General features: G+C 36.4%; 1 protein-coding gene across 1 annotated transcript in view; it reads right to left on the bottom strand.

The window, feature by feature from the left end:
- RYR2 (ryanodine receptor 2) overlaps positions 1-15,115 on the bottom strand; it is a 339,366-nt gene that overhangs the window by 225,150 nt on the left and 99,101 nt on the right. Inside the window, exon 3 of the mRNA XM_030446731.1 lies at positions 6,563-6,667. Within this exon, the coding sequence (XP_030302591.1) occupies positions 6,563-6,667 (105 nt within the window). The remainder of the gene's footprint in view (positions 1-6,562; positions 6,668-15,115) is intronic.

Here is a 15,115-nt window from a genome sequence, read left to right as displayed (position 1 = left end):
TTAGTAAAAAAAGTGCTTAAATGACTTCAGTGAAAAAGAAAATGTGAAATAAGGTCCTCCTCTTTTTTCTTTTTTTTAATTTTTTCTCTTTTTTCTTTTTTTTTTCTGTTTTTTCTTTTTTTCTTTTTTTTTTTCTTTTCCCCATGTAAGACCCATCCCTCAGGAGCTGATAGTGGCATTAGAAGCATTTCCTGTCTTCATTATCAACCAGGACAGGACAGAGCTTCCACACAGAAAATCTCCACAGCATTCAGTAGCAGAGAAGCTGCTGTGCAAATACTGGGGGAAAAATGCAGAAAACTGCACACAGAGAGTGTGGCACCCAGGACCAGTTTGCAGGAAACTAAGAGGATTTAACCATACATTTAATTTATCATAAAAGGAATCAAATTCAAGTTATATTAATGCAAACGTGAGACTTTTTTTTTCCTATGTAATGTATATGACCTAAAATAGCAAAAAAACCTTCAAGTTTACCAAGGTTTTCAGTCAGAAAATAAAGAAAAAACCAGTGTGACTTCCTCAATAAGCACTTAAAATCATCTCAGTATACGATCCTGACATATTGTAGTGTGTATCATAAAGTTTCACTCAAAATCCAGAAATTGTCACACTGTTACATATACATTCACTTTCTTGCAACAGACAAAGATCTCCTTAGGTATTTCAGCAGTTCACTAATTTCTAAGCAATCAAAAAGCTGACACTTGATGTGAAAGGCCAGAGAAGCAACTGAGAGACATCCAACTGGTTCCATACAGAATATGTGAGTATGGTGCATCTGTCCTGCAACAGTAATTAAAACACAATTCCAGAAGAATCACCCTGCAAAGGCAGCTGATGTTACCAGTGAGCAATTCCTGTAGCATGAAGCCTGGCCTTTAACAGAGGAATTGAAATTTTTCATCCGCTTTGCTGAAAAAAATACAAAAAAATACTCTTGTTCTCTTTCATATATACCTATATAACAAAAATAGCACACACCTCCTGTTGGCAGAACAAAGCACAGTTCAGAAGCTCCAGCAGATTTCAGCAGGACAAGTGCCTCCTATTCTACACCCTCCCAACCAACCGAGATGCTGCCATGGCTGGATGGTGCAACAACAAACCTGGGATGGCTTGGCACCCACTCCTCTTCTGCTGGACCAGACTGAACAGGAGCACTTTGCCACTGACAGAATTAAAGCTGCTGGGAAAGTCAGCCCAGAGTTCTCACTCATTCCAATGAAAAGGCAGAATCCTCTGCATGGATAGAAAAGCTCATCCACAGGAGGACACACACTGTACTGGCAGGTGAAAGCCAGTCAGGTATCATATGGACTTACATGTGTCATATATAGATATAGACACAAATCTATTTGTCAAGGTATGGTTTGTAACATACAACCTGGATTCTTCCAATTTCAGTGGCCTAATTTCTGCTAATTATCATGGAGGGCTATAAAAAGTGACACAAAGCAAGATAATAGTGTGTTTGTATCATCAGACTGCTGTACATGCTTCAGTCAACTCTTGTAAAATAAGTGTAACTAAAAGAATCCCAAGCTCTCATTTGTTTTTAAAGAAGAGCAGGTTTTTGTTGCAGCTGATATAAAAGATCCATGACTTCGTGCTTCTTCAGTTACAGTAAAATGTCCTTTAAATGCCAAGCTAATTTAATTTCCTGTACCTAGTTGATGTACCCAAAACTTTTCTTGTTCTCCTTGAGGTAATAAATGTATTGGAATCGAATGAAAGTTAAATTAGCCACTTATTATATAACTCAGAGAGCAGCAGTGTTTTGAATCCTCGAATTCTCCCTTTAAAAGAAAATCATTTGTATTGAAAAAAATAGATCTTTGAAACATATTTCAGATAAGAGCCAGAAGCAGCAGCCTTTATGAAGGTTACATTTCATTCTACTTTGTATACCCTGATGGCCATTTTTTATTTTAATGGCTATTTTTAATGCAGTGTGTAAGCTTGTAGATGATGGAAAGAAAACTTTCAGACAGAAGTCTAAATCATTTGCAGAGGTAACTGAAGATCAAAAAATACCACGTTAAATATGGCTAAATACCTTGTCTTTTAGCAGCTCTAGAACTATCACACAATAGAAAAGTGACTTGGTGAGCAATTTTCTAGTTTCTAGAAAATTCACCTGTAGGTCATGTCGAGAGGCTGAAAGGAGGTGAGCTTGCTCAATTACATGCAAGCTAGCTCTGATTTTGGCCAGACTCATCACCTATTTTGCTTGCTATATATCCTGCCTGAAATCTGAATGCTGGATCCAAAGGTACCATCACTGCAAGATCTTTCATCAATCATCAGCATCAATAAGGCATTTAAAATAATAATTAAGGCAATCCCTGGATATAAAGGCAGGACAGTCTGAGAAGGACCTAGAGAAATGACTTTCCTCATCATAAAAGGTGAGGTTGGTAACAGCATACTATGGGAAGGTCTATTTAGATTTTATGATAAAGATGCTCAAAACTGAAAGAAGCCACAAAATCATAAGACAGTTCCTCACATCTGAAACCTGGCAACTTTCTTACCGTGTACCTGTGGTACATCTTGAGCAAAAGCCAGCAGTGCAGAAGGTACAGCAGAACAAGAGCAGTGGATGGTAATGTAAAAAGCACCAAACACCTTCCTTTCCTCTTGTAGGGACATAGTTAGGCTCCTTTCTCCTGTTCAATGTCCATCACAGCTGAAACACTGCAACTACTTACCTCTGGTTCTACTATTGTTAGTATTGCCCAGAAATTACAAAAGTGCTAATGGAGAGAAAGCCAGACATCATTTCCTTAGAAAAAATTTCTAGAATTATGGCATTCCAACATTTGCAAAAGCAAAGGTCCAAAAGGTTAGAGCTCTGGAATCTAGATTTAACTGAAGAGCAAATAAAACAAAAAACAAACTTTTTAAAAAACAAAACACCAAGAATAAACAATCAGATTTAAAACAATTGGAAACAAAAGCAGTTACAACATCTCATGGTGATAGTCCCTGAATTATTCTGGAAATCTCTGGCTTTGCTTTCTCAGGATCATATAGTTTGATAAGTGCAAAACTAGGCACTGGGCTCTGCAGAGGTCTTACTGGAAAAAAAAAAATCAATAGCCAGCCTGAGTCTAGATGACCTGAAGGTTTTTTCTCCTTCCATTTTCATATTTCACCTGCTCTTCTAATAATTAAAAGGCACACTCAAAAACCAAATCTAAATATAAATATATGTAATATTACATAAAAGTTCATAGGCCCTTTTGGGAGAGAGTAGCTATAATTCTGCTTGCTCAAGAGACTGGAGCTCAACTCAGGGCACACAGCTAAATCAGTCTTCATTTTTATGATTATTTATTCTTCTCTTTCCATACGATCCTTCCCTTTTTCTGCACACATCATAGTTCTTTCATGTGAGGGAACTAGCAATAAAAGTATATAAATATATAGCACTCAAGCTCCCAGCAAAACTAAAAAAAAAAAACTTATTTAAAATGAAAAGTGCAAATAATGCACAAATATTGAGCAAAAAAACCAAACTGTGAATTTATTTTTTTTGAAGCAAAATCCTATAACCAAGCTATGAATATGTTTTAATAAACTACAAGAGCTAAGCATAGTATTTTAAAGGGAACTGATAGAACCTCAGAGTACAAACTAAGTATCCAGTGCCTAGGGCTAGAAGAAACAGCACTACACACATTCTTATGAAATTTCACCCATTTTCAGCTCCTCCCTTTGATACAAGCATTGAGTTGATGCAAGAAAGAAGACCGGTAAATTCAGATAGATGGATCAATAATCTCATGAAGCACAGAAACTCTCATTTTGGGATTCTTGCATTAAAAAGTTGTGCTTTTATTGCAGAGGCAATCTTGCACATTTCATACATACTAATTGAGAACTAGCATTAAATCCATCTTATGCACATAGCTATTTTTTCTTAAGCACAAGGAAAGCTTTTTATTGTTGTCTCAAGTCAGAATGAGATTTTGTTCATATTACTCAACCATTTCATTATTCCTGACTTACCTGTTGGATCATAAGAATCCTTATTATATCAACACTGCATTCAAAAGACTACACACCACAATAAGTAAAGAAGCACAAGGAGACCATTGTTAGACACAGCAGCCTTAATGATTTCTAGTGTAATGAGAAGTAATTGAGAACTGCCCTTTGCAGGATTCTTTCCATTTGAAAAAAACGAGGTCATATTGAATCCAGTTTAAAGTAACTATCTCAGAGGAAATTACTATTCTTTCTTCTCCTAAACGAAATTAAACACTATTATTCTACACAAAATAAACTGATGCTGCTTCAGGAAGATGTGGGGCTTTAGAAGTATGCACAAAATTACCTCTCCTCATAAAAGTTAAAGCAACGACATCAGCCATTAAATGCAAAAATCACAAAGTCTACCAGTTATTTCAAACAAATATGATGCTGCCTACTTAAGTAACTACCCTGTGATAAATACCTATAAACACAAAGGAAAATGCTATGTATTTTTCACAGAAACTACATACAGACACCAAATGTCATTTATAAGCTACTATTTTCAAGATTCTCTCCCAGTATCAACATAACAGTATGCAAGAGACAGAGAGATCCCTAATGCATCTACATAGAAGTGAAGCAACATTTGCAATAGAATTCTATTCTTTATTCAGTGAAAACCAGCTATCTAAGTTGGTTCAGCTGCAGCTCTGTCTCTTCTGCTAGTGTTGGAATCTAATAGGTGTTGAGAGCATAATAAACTACTCTAAAAAAGGTAACAAAGCACATAATGACCACACTCAGAGACTTTGCTGTATCTGTTTTGTCTGCATCTCAGAAGACCCATGAGTACAGAGCCCTACACATCAGAACAACTGCCTTCATTTTTCTGTAGCCACAGATACAAATGTCCAGAACTCTGACCTTCCTGGTTAGGCACTGAAAACATCAGTAGTTTTTTCCTGGAAATATCACATTACCATAAAAAAATAGTGAAGCTTGGAGTATCTAGGTCCCATCAGTCACCGTGTCCTACAAAAGTCTTTTTCTTCTCACTTCTAGTGCAGAAAATAGTCCAGAACTGGTGCAAATATTCCACCTGAGACCTCCAAAAAGCTCCCTTTAGCCCCCCCCCCCCCTCCTCTTCCCAGCAGAATCCCCAAGCTCTCATTTTCTCATCATTCTGCAGGGAACTTGGTTCTTTTTCTCATGCTGCCTGGATCTGATCTCCATATTAAGAGTAAATATTCACCTAAGAGTTGGCCCCAAGACTCTGCTAAATTTTCTGTAAGGCTCTCTATGTAGCAATTAAAGTTGTGATTTTTTTTTTTAACAAATTTCAATCCTTCACATTTTGCAACAACTTTAAAATTGAATACTTTAATTCAACTCTACCCTATGGCACCTCTTTAACACACACTCCCCTACACTTTCTTGTCCAAAGGAGCCCCTTCTTGCTCTTCCTTTCAGTATTTACAATCTCAGAGGGTTCCCATTTAGCAGCATGGATCTGCCTACTCTTAACTTCTCTGATGTGGTTTTCATTCTTTTGCTGCTGGAGATCCATGGAACAAATCTTCACTGACAGCACCCACTTGGGATCATCCATGGGACTGCACCTGGACTCCCAAATACCATTTTCAGTCTCAGTGCCTGTTTTTTTATGGGACTGACCACTGTGTTCAAGTTTGCATTCTCAAGGTATTCCCAGAAGTATCAGAGACATGCTGCTTTTCTGCCAGATTTCTTGGGTGATAGACTTATGGTTAACCCCTACTTCTCTATCATCTGTATACTCCTGAGCCTACAGTTACTCTTCCTCACTCTTTACAGCTTACTATAAATTATATACTATATGTATCTATCTATATACACACACACAAACACACATATATACACACATATATATATGTAAATTACATAGTTCATAGGATTTAAGATGGAAAACAAAACTACATCATAACAAATCAAATTCATTACACAGCAAAAAAACATAAACTACCCTACCATAATTTATTTCTAAATACCTAATTGCTAGTCCAACAATGAACATCATTCCTATATCCTTCATCTTCCAAACTGCTAAAATGTGTTAGTTTCCACATTTCTTGTCCACCGAGAATCAGTAACATTCTATTTCCAGCTCTAGAGGTGAGTTATAGGACATTTTAGATCAGGCCACACAGAACAATTTCATTATATTCAGAGAAATTCAGCACACATCCAAGTCATTTTAAGACTACTTCACAGTCTCACTTAATACAGTCAGAAACCTTCTGAAAGTTGAGCTGTTCTGAAGAAGTGATCAAGCTTTGTATTTCACATTAGAGCTCAAAACATTCTTACAGCTCTGTGCTGACTCACAGCACATTGGAATGGTTGGGAATTTACAAGTCAGGCAAGCTTCAGGGAAAGCTGCAAGGATTTAGAACTTCTCAAAAATCAGACCATTCCTGCAGCAAAGGAGGAAGACTAAACACAAGGAATTCATTATGCTATTAGCTTGTGCCAGTCATGAAATCCGTGGTACAGAAGGGTATTTTGCAGTGTGAAAAAAAGTGATTATTTAATAACTTACCCCTTCTGCCTTTTCTTCAGTGTTAGCCAGCATTTCCTGGAGGGCCCGTACTGACAGGGACTGCTCCAGCACAAAGGTGCAGATGGACAAATCAGGTGGAACATTCTAGATGAAAGAAAAACAGGAGATCACATTAGTGACGGATTTGCTGGACAGCACTTTCCAACTCTTCTATTTTTCCTCATTTGCCAGGAATCTCAAACATCATCTGTATCCTCCAGGGTATAAAAACCACAGTGAAGGTTGAGCCAGCAAGTGAAAGGATGCAATTCATCCCCTCTGCTCAGCACTTGGAAGCTGACACCTGGGGTACTGGATCCCATTCAAGACCTCTCAATAAAAGAAAAAAAAAAACAACAAATTGCATGAAATTCAGCAGAAGATCACCATGGTTGTCAGGGCTGGTGCACTCACCTGTGTGGCTGGAGGAGATGAGCTCAATCAGCCTGGAAGGAGGAGGGGGAGATAGTAGGGTTGTCATTACCAACCCAGTGGTGCTTACAGAGAAAATGCAGGAGCTCCTTGAAAGGAACAGGATGCCAGTGGTACCAAAGAAAACTACTCTTAGACAGGAGAAAGAAAAATTCACCTTGGGAGTAGAAAACACCATCAAAAGGCTGCCAAGAAAAGCAGTAAAATCTATACTTGGACATTAGCATATAGAATCTTAGACTTGATGATCAGACTGTAGGGGGAACAAAATTCAGTCTTTATGCAAGTGGAAATAGACAGACCTCAACCTTATGATGGTCAAGATGAATTTCCTGTAGCAAAAACATAAGGCATTGAGTGTCAAGGCCAAGCCAGTAGCTACTCAGCCTTGAAGGCCAGTATGCTTCCCCATATTCTGTTCTACGTGGGATAAAACTAGATAAAACTAGAGAGTCTTACAAAACTTGTCATCACTGGGGGGAGGAAAAAAAAATGAGCTATCAAAAACTAATTTTCCACACTATCATAAAAATTGGTAATAAAACTGAAACAGATTTGTAATAGCAATGTTTAAGTTACAAAGCAATGAAGTAAAATTAAGGCTAAATGTCAAGAACATTTCTTCTGCCAATAGAAGAATAGGCAACTCCTACACACCTTTTCTTGCCTCCAGAATTTCTTTCGTGTTCCTTCTATTTGCCTTTTCACTTCACTTGCATATTGTAATTCAGGAATACTTTTACTGACTATTGGAAATCTTTTTCACACTATGAATTCTTTTACTGCTAAAGCTGCAAAACTTCCCATTTATTTAAACTGCGTGCAGCTTGAAGAGGCCTCTTCCAAGGATTTAAACATTAAATTATAAAAGGTAGTCGAAAAACCATTTCATTCTCTCTTTTTCAAAAGTTTGCAGATTCAGACCATATCACATTCTTAATAGCTTAATATTAAATTGCTGTTCATCACTCCTAATTTGAGTTAGGAATCGCAAATCTGTTTATTAGGCATTAGGTGTAATTCCAGTCCATTTATTAACTAATACATCTTTGATTACCTTCCACTGTTTAAATTTCAATACAATTAAGACAAAAAGGTACTTCAAATCAAAGATTTAGACAGATCAAAACTTATTAATAACACACTATTCTGTGTGGGATTTTAACTTACTTATCCAATGACACTTTAGCATTAACTTTTTTAAGACAACTCTTCTAGAATCAGACCTCTACCTACTTGTCATTGTTCTTGTTACCATTTTTCTTTTGTATTTATTCAGACACTACAACATCCATTTTCATGCTAGCATTATGCCAACAGACAACTAATCAGATCCTTTTCTAAACATCCTTGTAATATAAGTACTTCCATAAGCCCTTATTTTACAAAGCAGGAATGACAGCACTGAAAGATTATGGGTTGCCAGGTGTTATTCTGCTCAGTAAACATGAGTACAATTTTCCATTCTAGAATAAGTCTCAGAAATGAGTTTCCTGACAGCCCAGCTCACCCTCTTCCCAGTTCTTCCCAGTGAAGACTGACTGACAACAGAAGCCTGAGTGGAAAAGATGCTTCTCACACAGTGCTCAGAAATAAATCCAAAGTCTTCATTCTGATGTTCCTACATTTATTACTGCTATTAGAAGCAAGATTTTTGCTGGCAAAATATGTCTCTTGCATGTAATTCTTGTGATCTATCAATTATGGTTTTTTCTCACTACAAAACCTCCCCTACAGGTTATACACTTTAAACAAACAGGGAAAAACCTTCACTTCATGCAGAGGTCAAGCCAAGATCAGCAGGTGAGCAAGGCACACTTCGAGCACCCAGAGAATAACAAAAGAGAACTGTATTAGATCATCATGCTCTAATTTAGTGAAAGCAAACTTTCTTACAGTCTAGAACAACGTTAGAACCAGCTTCTTTTCCTCATCTCTGTTGCTCGATGCCCAGACCCTCAGGGTCCCTGGGAGAGCACCGCGCTTTCCCTGAGAGCTGGAGGAAGATGCTTGCAATGAGCATCTGAACCAAACTCTTCCTCTCTGGCAGTTTCTGACCCAAATCTACTCTACTGAAGATCCAACAGTCTCAGGACTGGACATGAGACAGATGCAGAACTGCTGCTATATTTAGCTCAGACGGTTCTGGCTCTGCTCACCTCTGTGCAGTCCATTTTAATGTTCATGCTTGTAAAGCTCTGCATTTAGGAGATGGGGCTTCAGGCTGGCATAAACACACAAGACTGTAGCTTCCCATTATGAAACTTAAAAAAGAATAATTGCAAGTAATTTTAAACCTTTACTAAACATTTATTCACGGTATATTCCATCACTTCAAAGAACAAAATGAAAGTGAGGAGGGAAAAACAGAGTTTTTGCCAGTCCTCTGATTATCTACCTTACCTCTTACTTTACCTCACATACAACAGAGGCAGGAATATGAAAAATAAAGTTATTCTGGTTTATGTGGGAGCCTAACACTTCATATCAAAAGATACCTTAACATTAATTTCATAGTTTTAAGGTGCAGTCTGGAAAGAAAACATATTCTAAAGGATTAGTATCTGTAGCCATCAGTTTGCAATATCAGGCTTTTTTGACAACAGGTCAAATGAATAGGTAAATATTTTAGTGACTGCTTTGTTACACAATATTTTTAAAGAACAAAAAAGTTTTAAGAAAATATTTCGCTATGTTTCTAACAACCACTCATAAATGCCTTTTTAATAAATACCAAAACAACCTGTAACTATTTACTGGTAATGTTAATCCTCAATCTTCTTTGCCAACAATTTTTATTGTGTCCATCTTTGCTGCAGTAACTTTCAAAATGAAGGCATAGAAAATCAGTTCCTATTCCAAAAGGTCTGTTTTGGTCTGTGACAGAATGAGGTCCTGGGACAGTCCAGAGAATCTGCATCACTTGTCTTTGATCAAAGAGATCATTGGAAAATTCTGTTTAACAATTCAAAGGAATTTATTTTCCTTTTTTTTTTTTTTTAAACACATTTGCAAAATCAATTGAACTATAATGGTTTTAACATAAAATATACCTTGTTGCTTAAAAATTAAAAAGTAGCATCCAGCATTTCTCAGAGCTTAAAAGATAACTGATTTTCTCTGCAAGATCTTTGCAGAAAATTTGTCATATTGTCAATTATTTGTCTCAACAATGTAATCAGTCATAGTTACAACCTAATAATGCAAGTAACTTGTTAAAAAAAGTTATAACTTAAATAAATTAAAAAGTGTATATTAAATTTCCAAAGGAGATACCTACTGCCAGGATAAAAATAATAAACTTCAATTTACCTTTTTCTTACAGAATCACAGAATTATCAGAGTTGGAAGAGACCTCTACAGATCATCCAGTCCAACTCTCCCACTTTAAGCACACTAAACCACTTTTTCCACTGATCCTTCACCATTGTTTTTAATAGCACCTGTAGTTAGCAAAATGAGATGAATTACACTAATTTCATTTTTACCTGCAATTTTTAAAGCATTTATATTACTGGAGTAGCTGCTGGATTATTTAGAACATTGAAAAATATTTCTTCTTCCTGCCATTTTAAACTCTATTTATTGTGGACACAGATTTTCTGTAGTAGGATTTACACAGCAAATTAACGCTTTACTCCACGGGAGGCAGACCTGCAAATTAGGTAATCATACCCTTTATTAAAAAGGTGTTTTGAGCAATGCTTTGGAAATGCTATTTAATATCTCTAATTCTAGTCCAGCCCACACTAAATCATGGATAGTTCCTGCATTCATTATGGACTATTTCTATTTTTAGTGATTATTAACACCCAAATCAAACTCCAGTGGGATGACAAGGAAAGCAAGAGGCCAAGATGCAAAACTCCCTCCTGCTCTCATTACTCCCATGCTCACACAACACTAAGAAGCCACAGCAATGTCTGACCCGATCAAATCATAGATACAAACAATCCTGTGAATTTAAACCAAATTTCTGCCTCTCCAAAATATTAGCACAAGACTGACAAATAATAAATGGCACCAGAGAACACCAAAACACAAACTGCTCTCTGAGGATAAGCAGCTTCACCCCAACTTCATTTCCCTTCTTAGTTACTTGCAAGCTTCCCTGTTGTTTTCCTAGGTTCACAGTTACCTTTCTCTTCGAAGAAAATTCCCAATGAAATGGATTTCGAGGTGCTTCATCTCTGTTAGCCAAATATTCATACATCAGTGACTAAAAAAAACACTTTACTAAGCAGCCTCATTTACAAAGCACCCACAGTTTGCATCATTGTCAAAAATAAGATGTGAGTGTTGGTAACTTTTTTTGAAACCAGCACATTTATTAGATGCCTATCTTTGAGAACCCAAGTTGGAGGATTCAGAAAATTAATTTTAGTGCAGAACTTCAGCAAAGTATCTGTAGCCTTTCTTGTGGGAGTAGCCTTCAAGAAACTGAACCAATTATCTATTTTCAAGTTATATTTAAATTTATACAACTCAGTCTTTTTGGCAGTCTTTTTTAACTGAGATTCTGTTTGGTGACAGTGATGAAATACACTCAAATATTAGCAACTAAAAACATCCATTTCTAGGGGTCTGCATAGAAGGTGTAGCTTTCCACATTTTAAGATTTTTATCCAAAAGGCTGACCCAGCTCTGAGAACAAGTCCCATCCAAGTCCTATCAGCCAAAGATCAATTATATTCACCAAATCCCAAAACAGGAAAGACAGAAAGAATTCTAGGTTTCATGGTTGCAATTCTAGAAGAGGGGATCTTTCAGTAGCACTGTCAACCTCCTGCATGTTTATCATTCCCAGACTAAAATTTGTCTGGCCAGATCCTACAAAAAAATGAGTTTCCGTTGACTATTTCAGACTGAAACCATCTTATCTTGTACAAGGCATCTGCAAATAATTGAGCACTGATAAGATATTCCATCCAAAACAGTTGTTGCCCTCAAAAGTAAAGAAGATTCAACATTCAAAACTTCTTATGATTCTATATCTAAAACCCACAATGCCCTCATGCTTCTGGTAAACAACTTGACAAGGGAGTGGCCTTTTGTCAAAAGTATGGTTTTAACTTTTTTTTTTTTTTTTTAAGGAAAAACTTAAAATCCCATCAAATTCTACTTCCTTGAAAACTGTCTTCTTTTTATGACCCAGTGAAAAGTTTCTTGTTAACAGCTGAAATCTTTAAAGACTCTTGTTCACAGGACAGCTGCTTCAGTGGATACAACTGGAGAACGCACAGGAATACCAGGTGGGTAAAACCAGAATAGGGTCTGGAATTAAAGAGACCAAAACTACCAACAGTGGCACTGAGGGAAAATCCAAACTACAATCAAGTAATTTTCAACACTTAGAGCACAATGCACCTCCAAGTCCTCAACGATTTCTTTGAGTCATGTTGGTTTCCTCTGCCAGTGGATGCTGATCACCCATATTTTAACAGATCTTGTTAATCTGACCTAAGCAACCAATTAATTTTTTTAGAAAATGTCTTCTTGTGGACACAGATACAAGGTTTCCATATGTTAACCACATTTCTGAGTGCAGAACTGTCTCATAAATGAAGTGCTGGATTTAACAAACCCAGTAGTGAAAAAACCTTGATCCACTGAGCATGATTTCTGTGATGTATCAAAGATAAACACTCATCTGCAGTGGTCTATGTCTTATCACAAGAAGTCACTAGTTTTTATCCCTATATGAGCTGGCACAACAGGGAAAACCTACTCTTATTTCCAAGTAGTGAATGTCATCTGGAACCCTTCATTGCCAAAGAAAATACATTACCTGAAACTTAAGCTGTACAAACTGAAGATATAACAACACTCAGAAAGAACCCACTTCTTGGGTTTCCCTCTCTCACACTCTCCTATAAAAATCCCCAAGAAATCTATTTCTACTTCAGCTGTTGTTACATAAGCACAGTTATATTATTTTCTTTTATGCTTGTAAACAGCATCAAATTTTTATATCATAATCAGGTTTTGCTATTTGGAAACAATTTTGATCCTGAAAGTTCTTAAGGTGATGAGAGGCTGTTGTTAACCAAACAGGTTGTCTTAACTGGTTTAAAGTTGTAATTCCCCATATGGTATTTACTTTCTTTACTTTCTTTTCTAGTACATTCCATCTCCTAGAAGCAGAAGATAGAGGTGGTTTTTTCCCTCTTATTCTCCATCTCTCCTTTTGGTTTCTTTTCTAACTATATGCAAGTCAGATGCATTTATATTACTGATAGCTGTTTCTCTCTTTTTTTCTTTTTTTTTTTAATTTGTTCTCTGAAAAACTAAGCCTCTTAGCAACAGAAAATGGTGACATTGAGTAAAAAGCCATGCAACTGAATTTCAGCCTCAAGGGATAAATCAGGTCAAGCAACTGAAAAGCCATTACAAAATGTGGAGCTAAAGCCAGAAGCTTAGATGAACATTAGATAACAGTGTATCACCTTAATGCAGTGGGTATGTGGTAATTTTCGAGGTAATTAGAAAAATTCTAGGCTAATTATTATTTTAAAAAACCCAACATGGGATCAACAAAGCTACAGAGTGTCTAGGCACACTTCCAAATTAACTAATAATTTTGTTTAATTCATGCTGATCCTGCAAATTCTATCTTAGCACATGAAATCTGCAATTCACTTTTATCTTGGAAATTATGCTGTATTTGTAACTACTGCAACAAAAGATGGAAAAATCTAGGATATTATCAGCTGTGAGGATGCAATTGCTTTAGAACCTGGGAAGGCAGCAGCTACCCTTTGATTCTTCCAGCATCAGAAAGATTATCTTAATAAATCACTATTTTGCCCCTTTCTGAAAGACAAAGCAGCCACCCAACAGGAAAGTCTTCCTAATATGTGACCAAATTTCTTATAAACCATGCACATTACAACAATCACATTTCAAAGCAGGAAACCTGGTAATCTTTAGGATCAAACAATTGGGACCAATGTTTTTTGTAATAACTGTAATGTGCAAATAGTGCATGATGTAAAAAATAACTTTTTCCATGGCTGCAATAACTGCCATGGCCTACCCTGTCTCAGCAGAAATCCTACCTCTATATAATAAGCAACAGGACATTTGGAGAGATTCCCTTACTCATAGATTAATATCACAGATGAAGATTTCACAATGGAATTGTGACACACAACAGTGAAACCCAAATAAATATAAACACCAACCCTTCCAGAATACCCAAGCCCAATACTAATGACTAATTCATTCACTTTACAGTGAATGTGAATCAATATGTCTAAGAGAGGCAAAACCTGCTTATTTATCTCATAAGCTATCAATGATGAAACATAATAATGGACACCAAATATTAACTTAAAAGGATTTTTTTTTTTCAACAGTTACAGCTTCCATCTCACATTGCTAAGTCCAACAACCAACTTGCATAGTCAGGAAAATTGGTGCCTGTCAAATATTGCTGGAATGGAGGACTGGGAATTCATGCTGAGTCAGCTTGACTTTTCCTTATATGAAGGAAAAAAACATGCAGATTTTTCCTGGGCACCACAGCTTCAAAGTAACAAACCATACAGAGCCACCAAAATCCTTTGTGGCAAGATATAAAAATACACTTAGGCACTTACAGAATTAAATTGCATATCCACAGCCAATATTTCCTTTACACATATGTAAAACCAATCAGTTTTTAGAGGTAAATGAATAATGCACACATTTTGGGTTGAGTCAATAGTTGTTCAGAAGTTTAATTAAGTTTTTAAAATTATGCAAAACAAATTAAATGCAACTGCCCACAGATTTTTCAGTCTTTCCCACCAGCATTCCAGAAGCTAGATGGGCTTCAGTACAATTCAGGTGTGCCAGCCCCTACTGGCTGGCAAAAAAATTAATAAATTATAAAGCCAGTTTATGAGGATGAATTATGTGCCACACCTCAATTCTTTATTTAATTTTCTTCCTTTCATTGTATGTCTTTTAAAGGTAACATGTCCATTCTGATTCAGACTGGGTATATTGTGTTTGCCAGATAACTTTGCATCCCAGACTGTCGTGATCTCATTTACTTGATTTAAAATAATAACTACACCAAAAATTATACATTTATCTTAAAAGACACACATTCACCTCTGTAAAGCAAATAAATTA

The sequence above is a fragment of the Calypte anna genome, chromosome 3 (genome assembly GCF_003957555.1).
Source record: "Calypte anna isolate BGI_N300 chromosome 3, bCalAnn1_v1.p, whole genome shotgun sequence".
In the NCBI taxonomy this organism is placed as follows: domain Eukaryota; kingdom Metazoa; phylum Chordata; class Aves; order Apodiformes; family Trochilidae; genus Calypte; species Calypte anna.
This window is presented reverse-complemented; position numbering and strand designations above follow the sequence as displayed.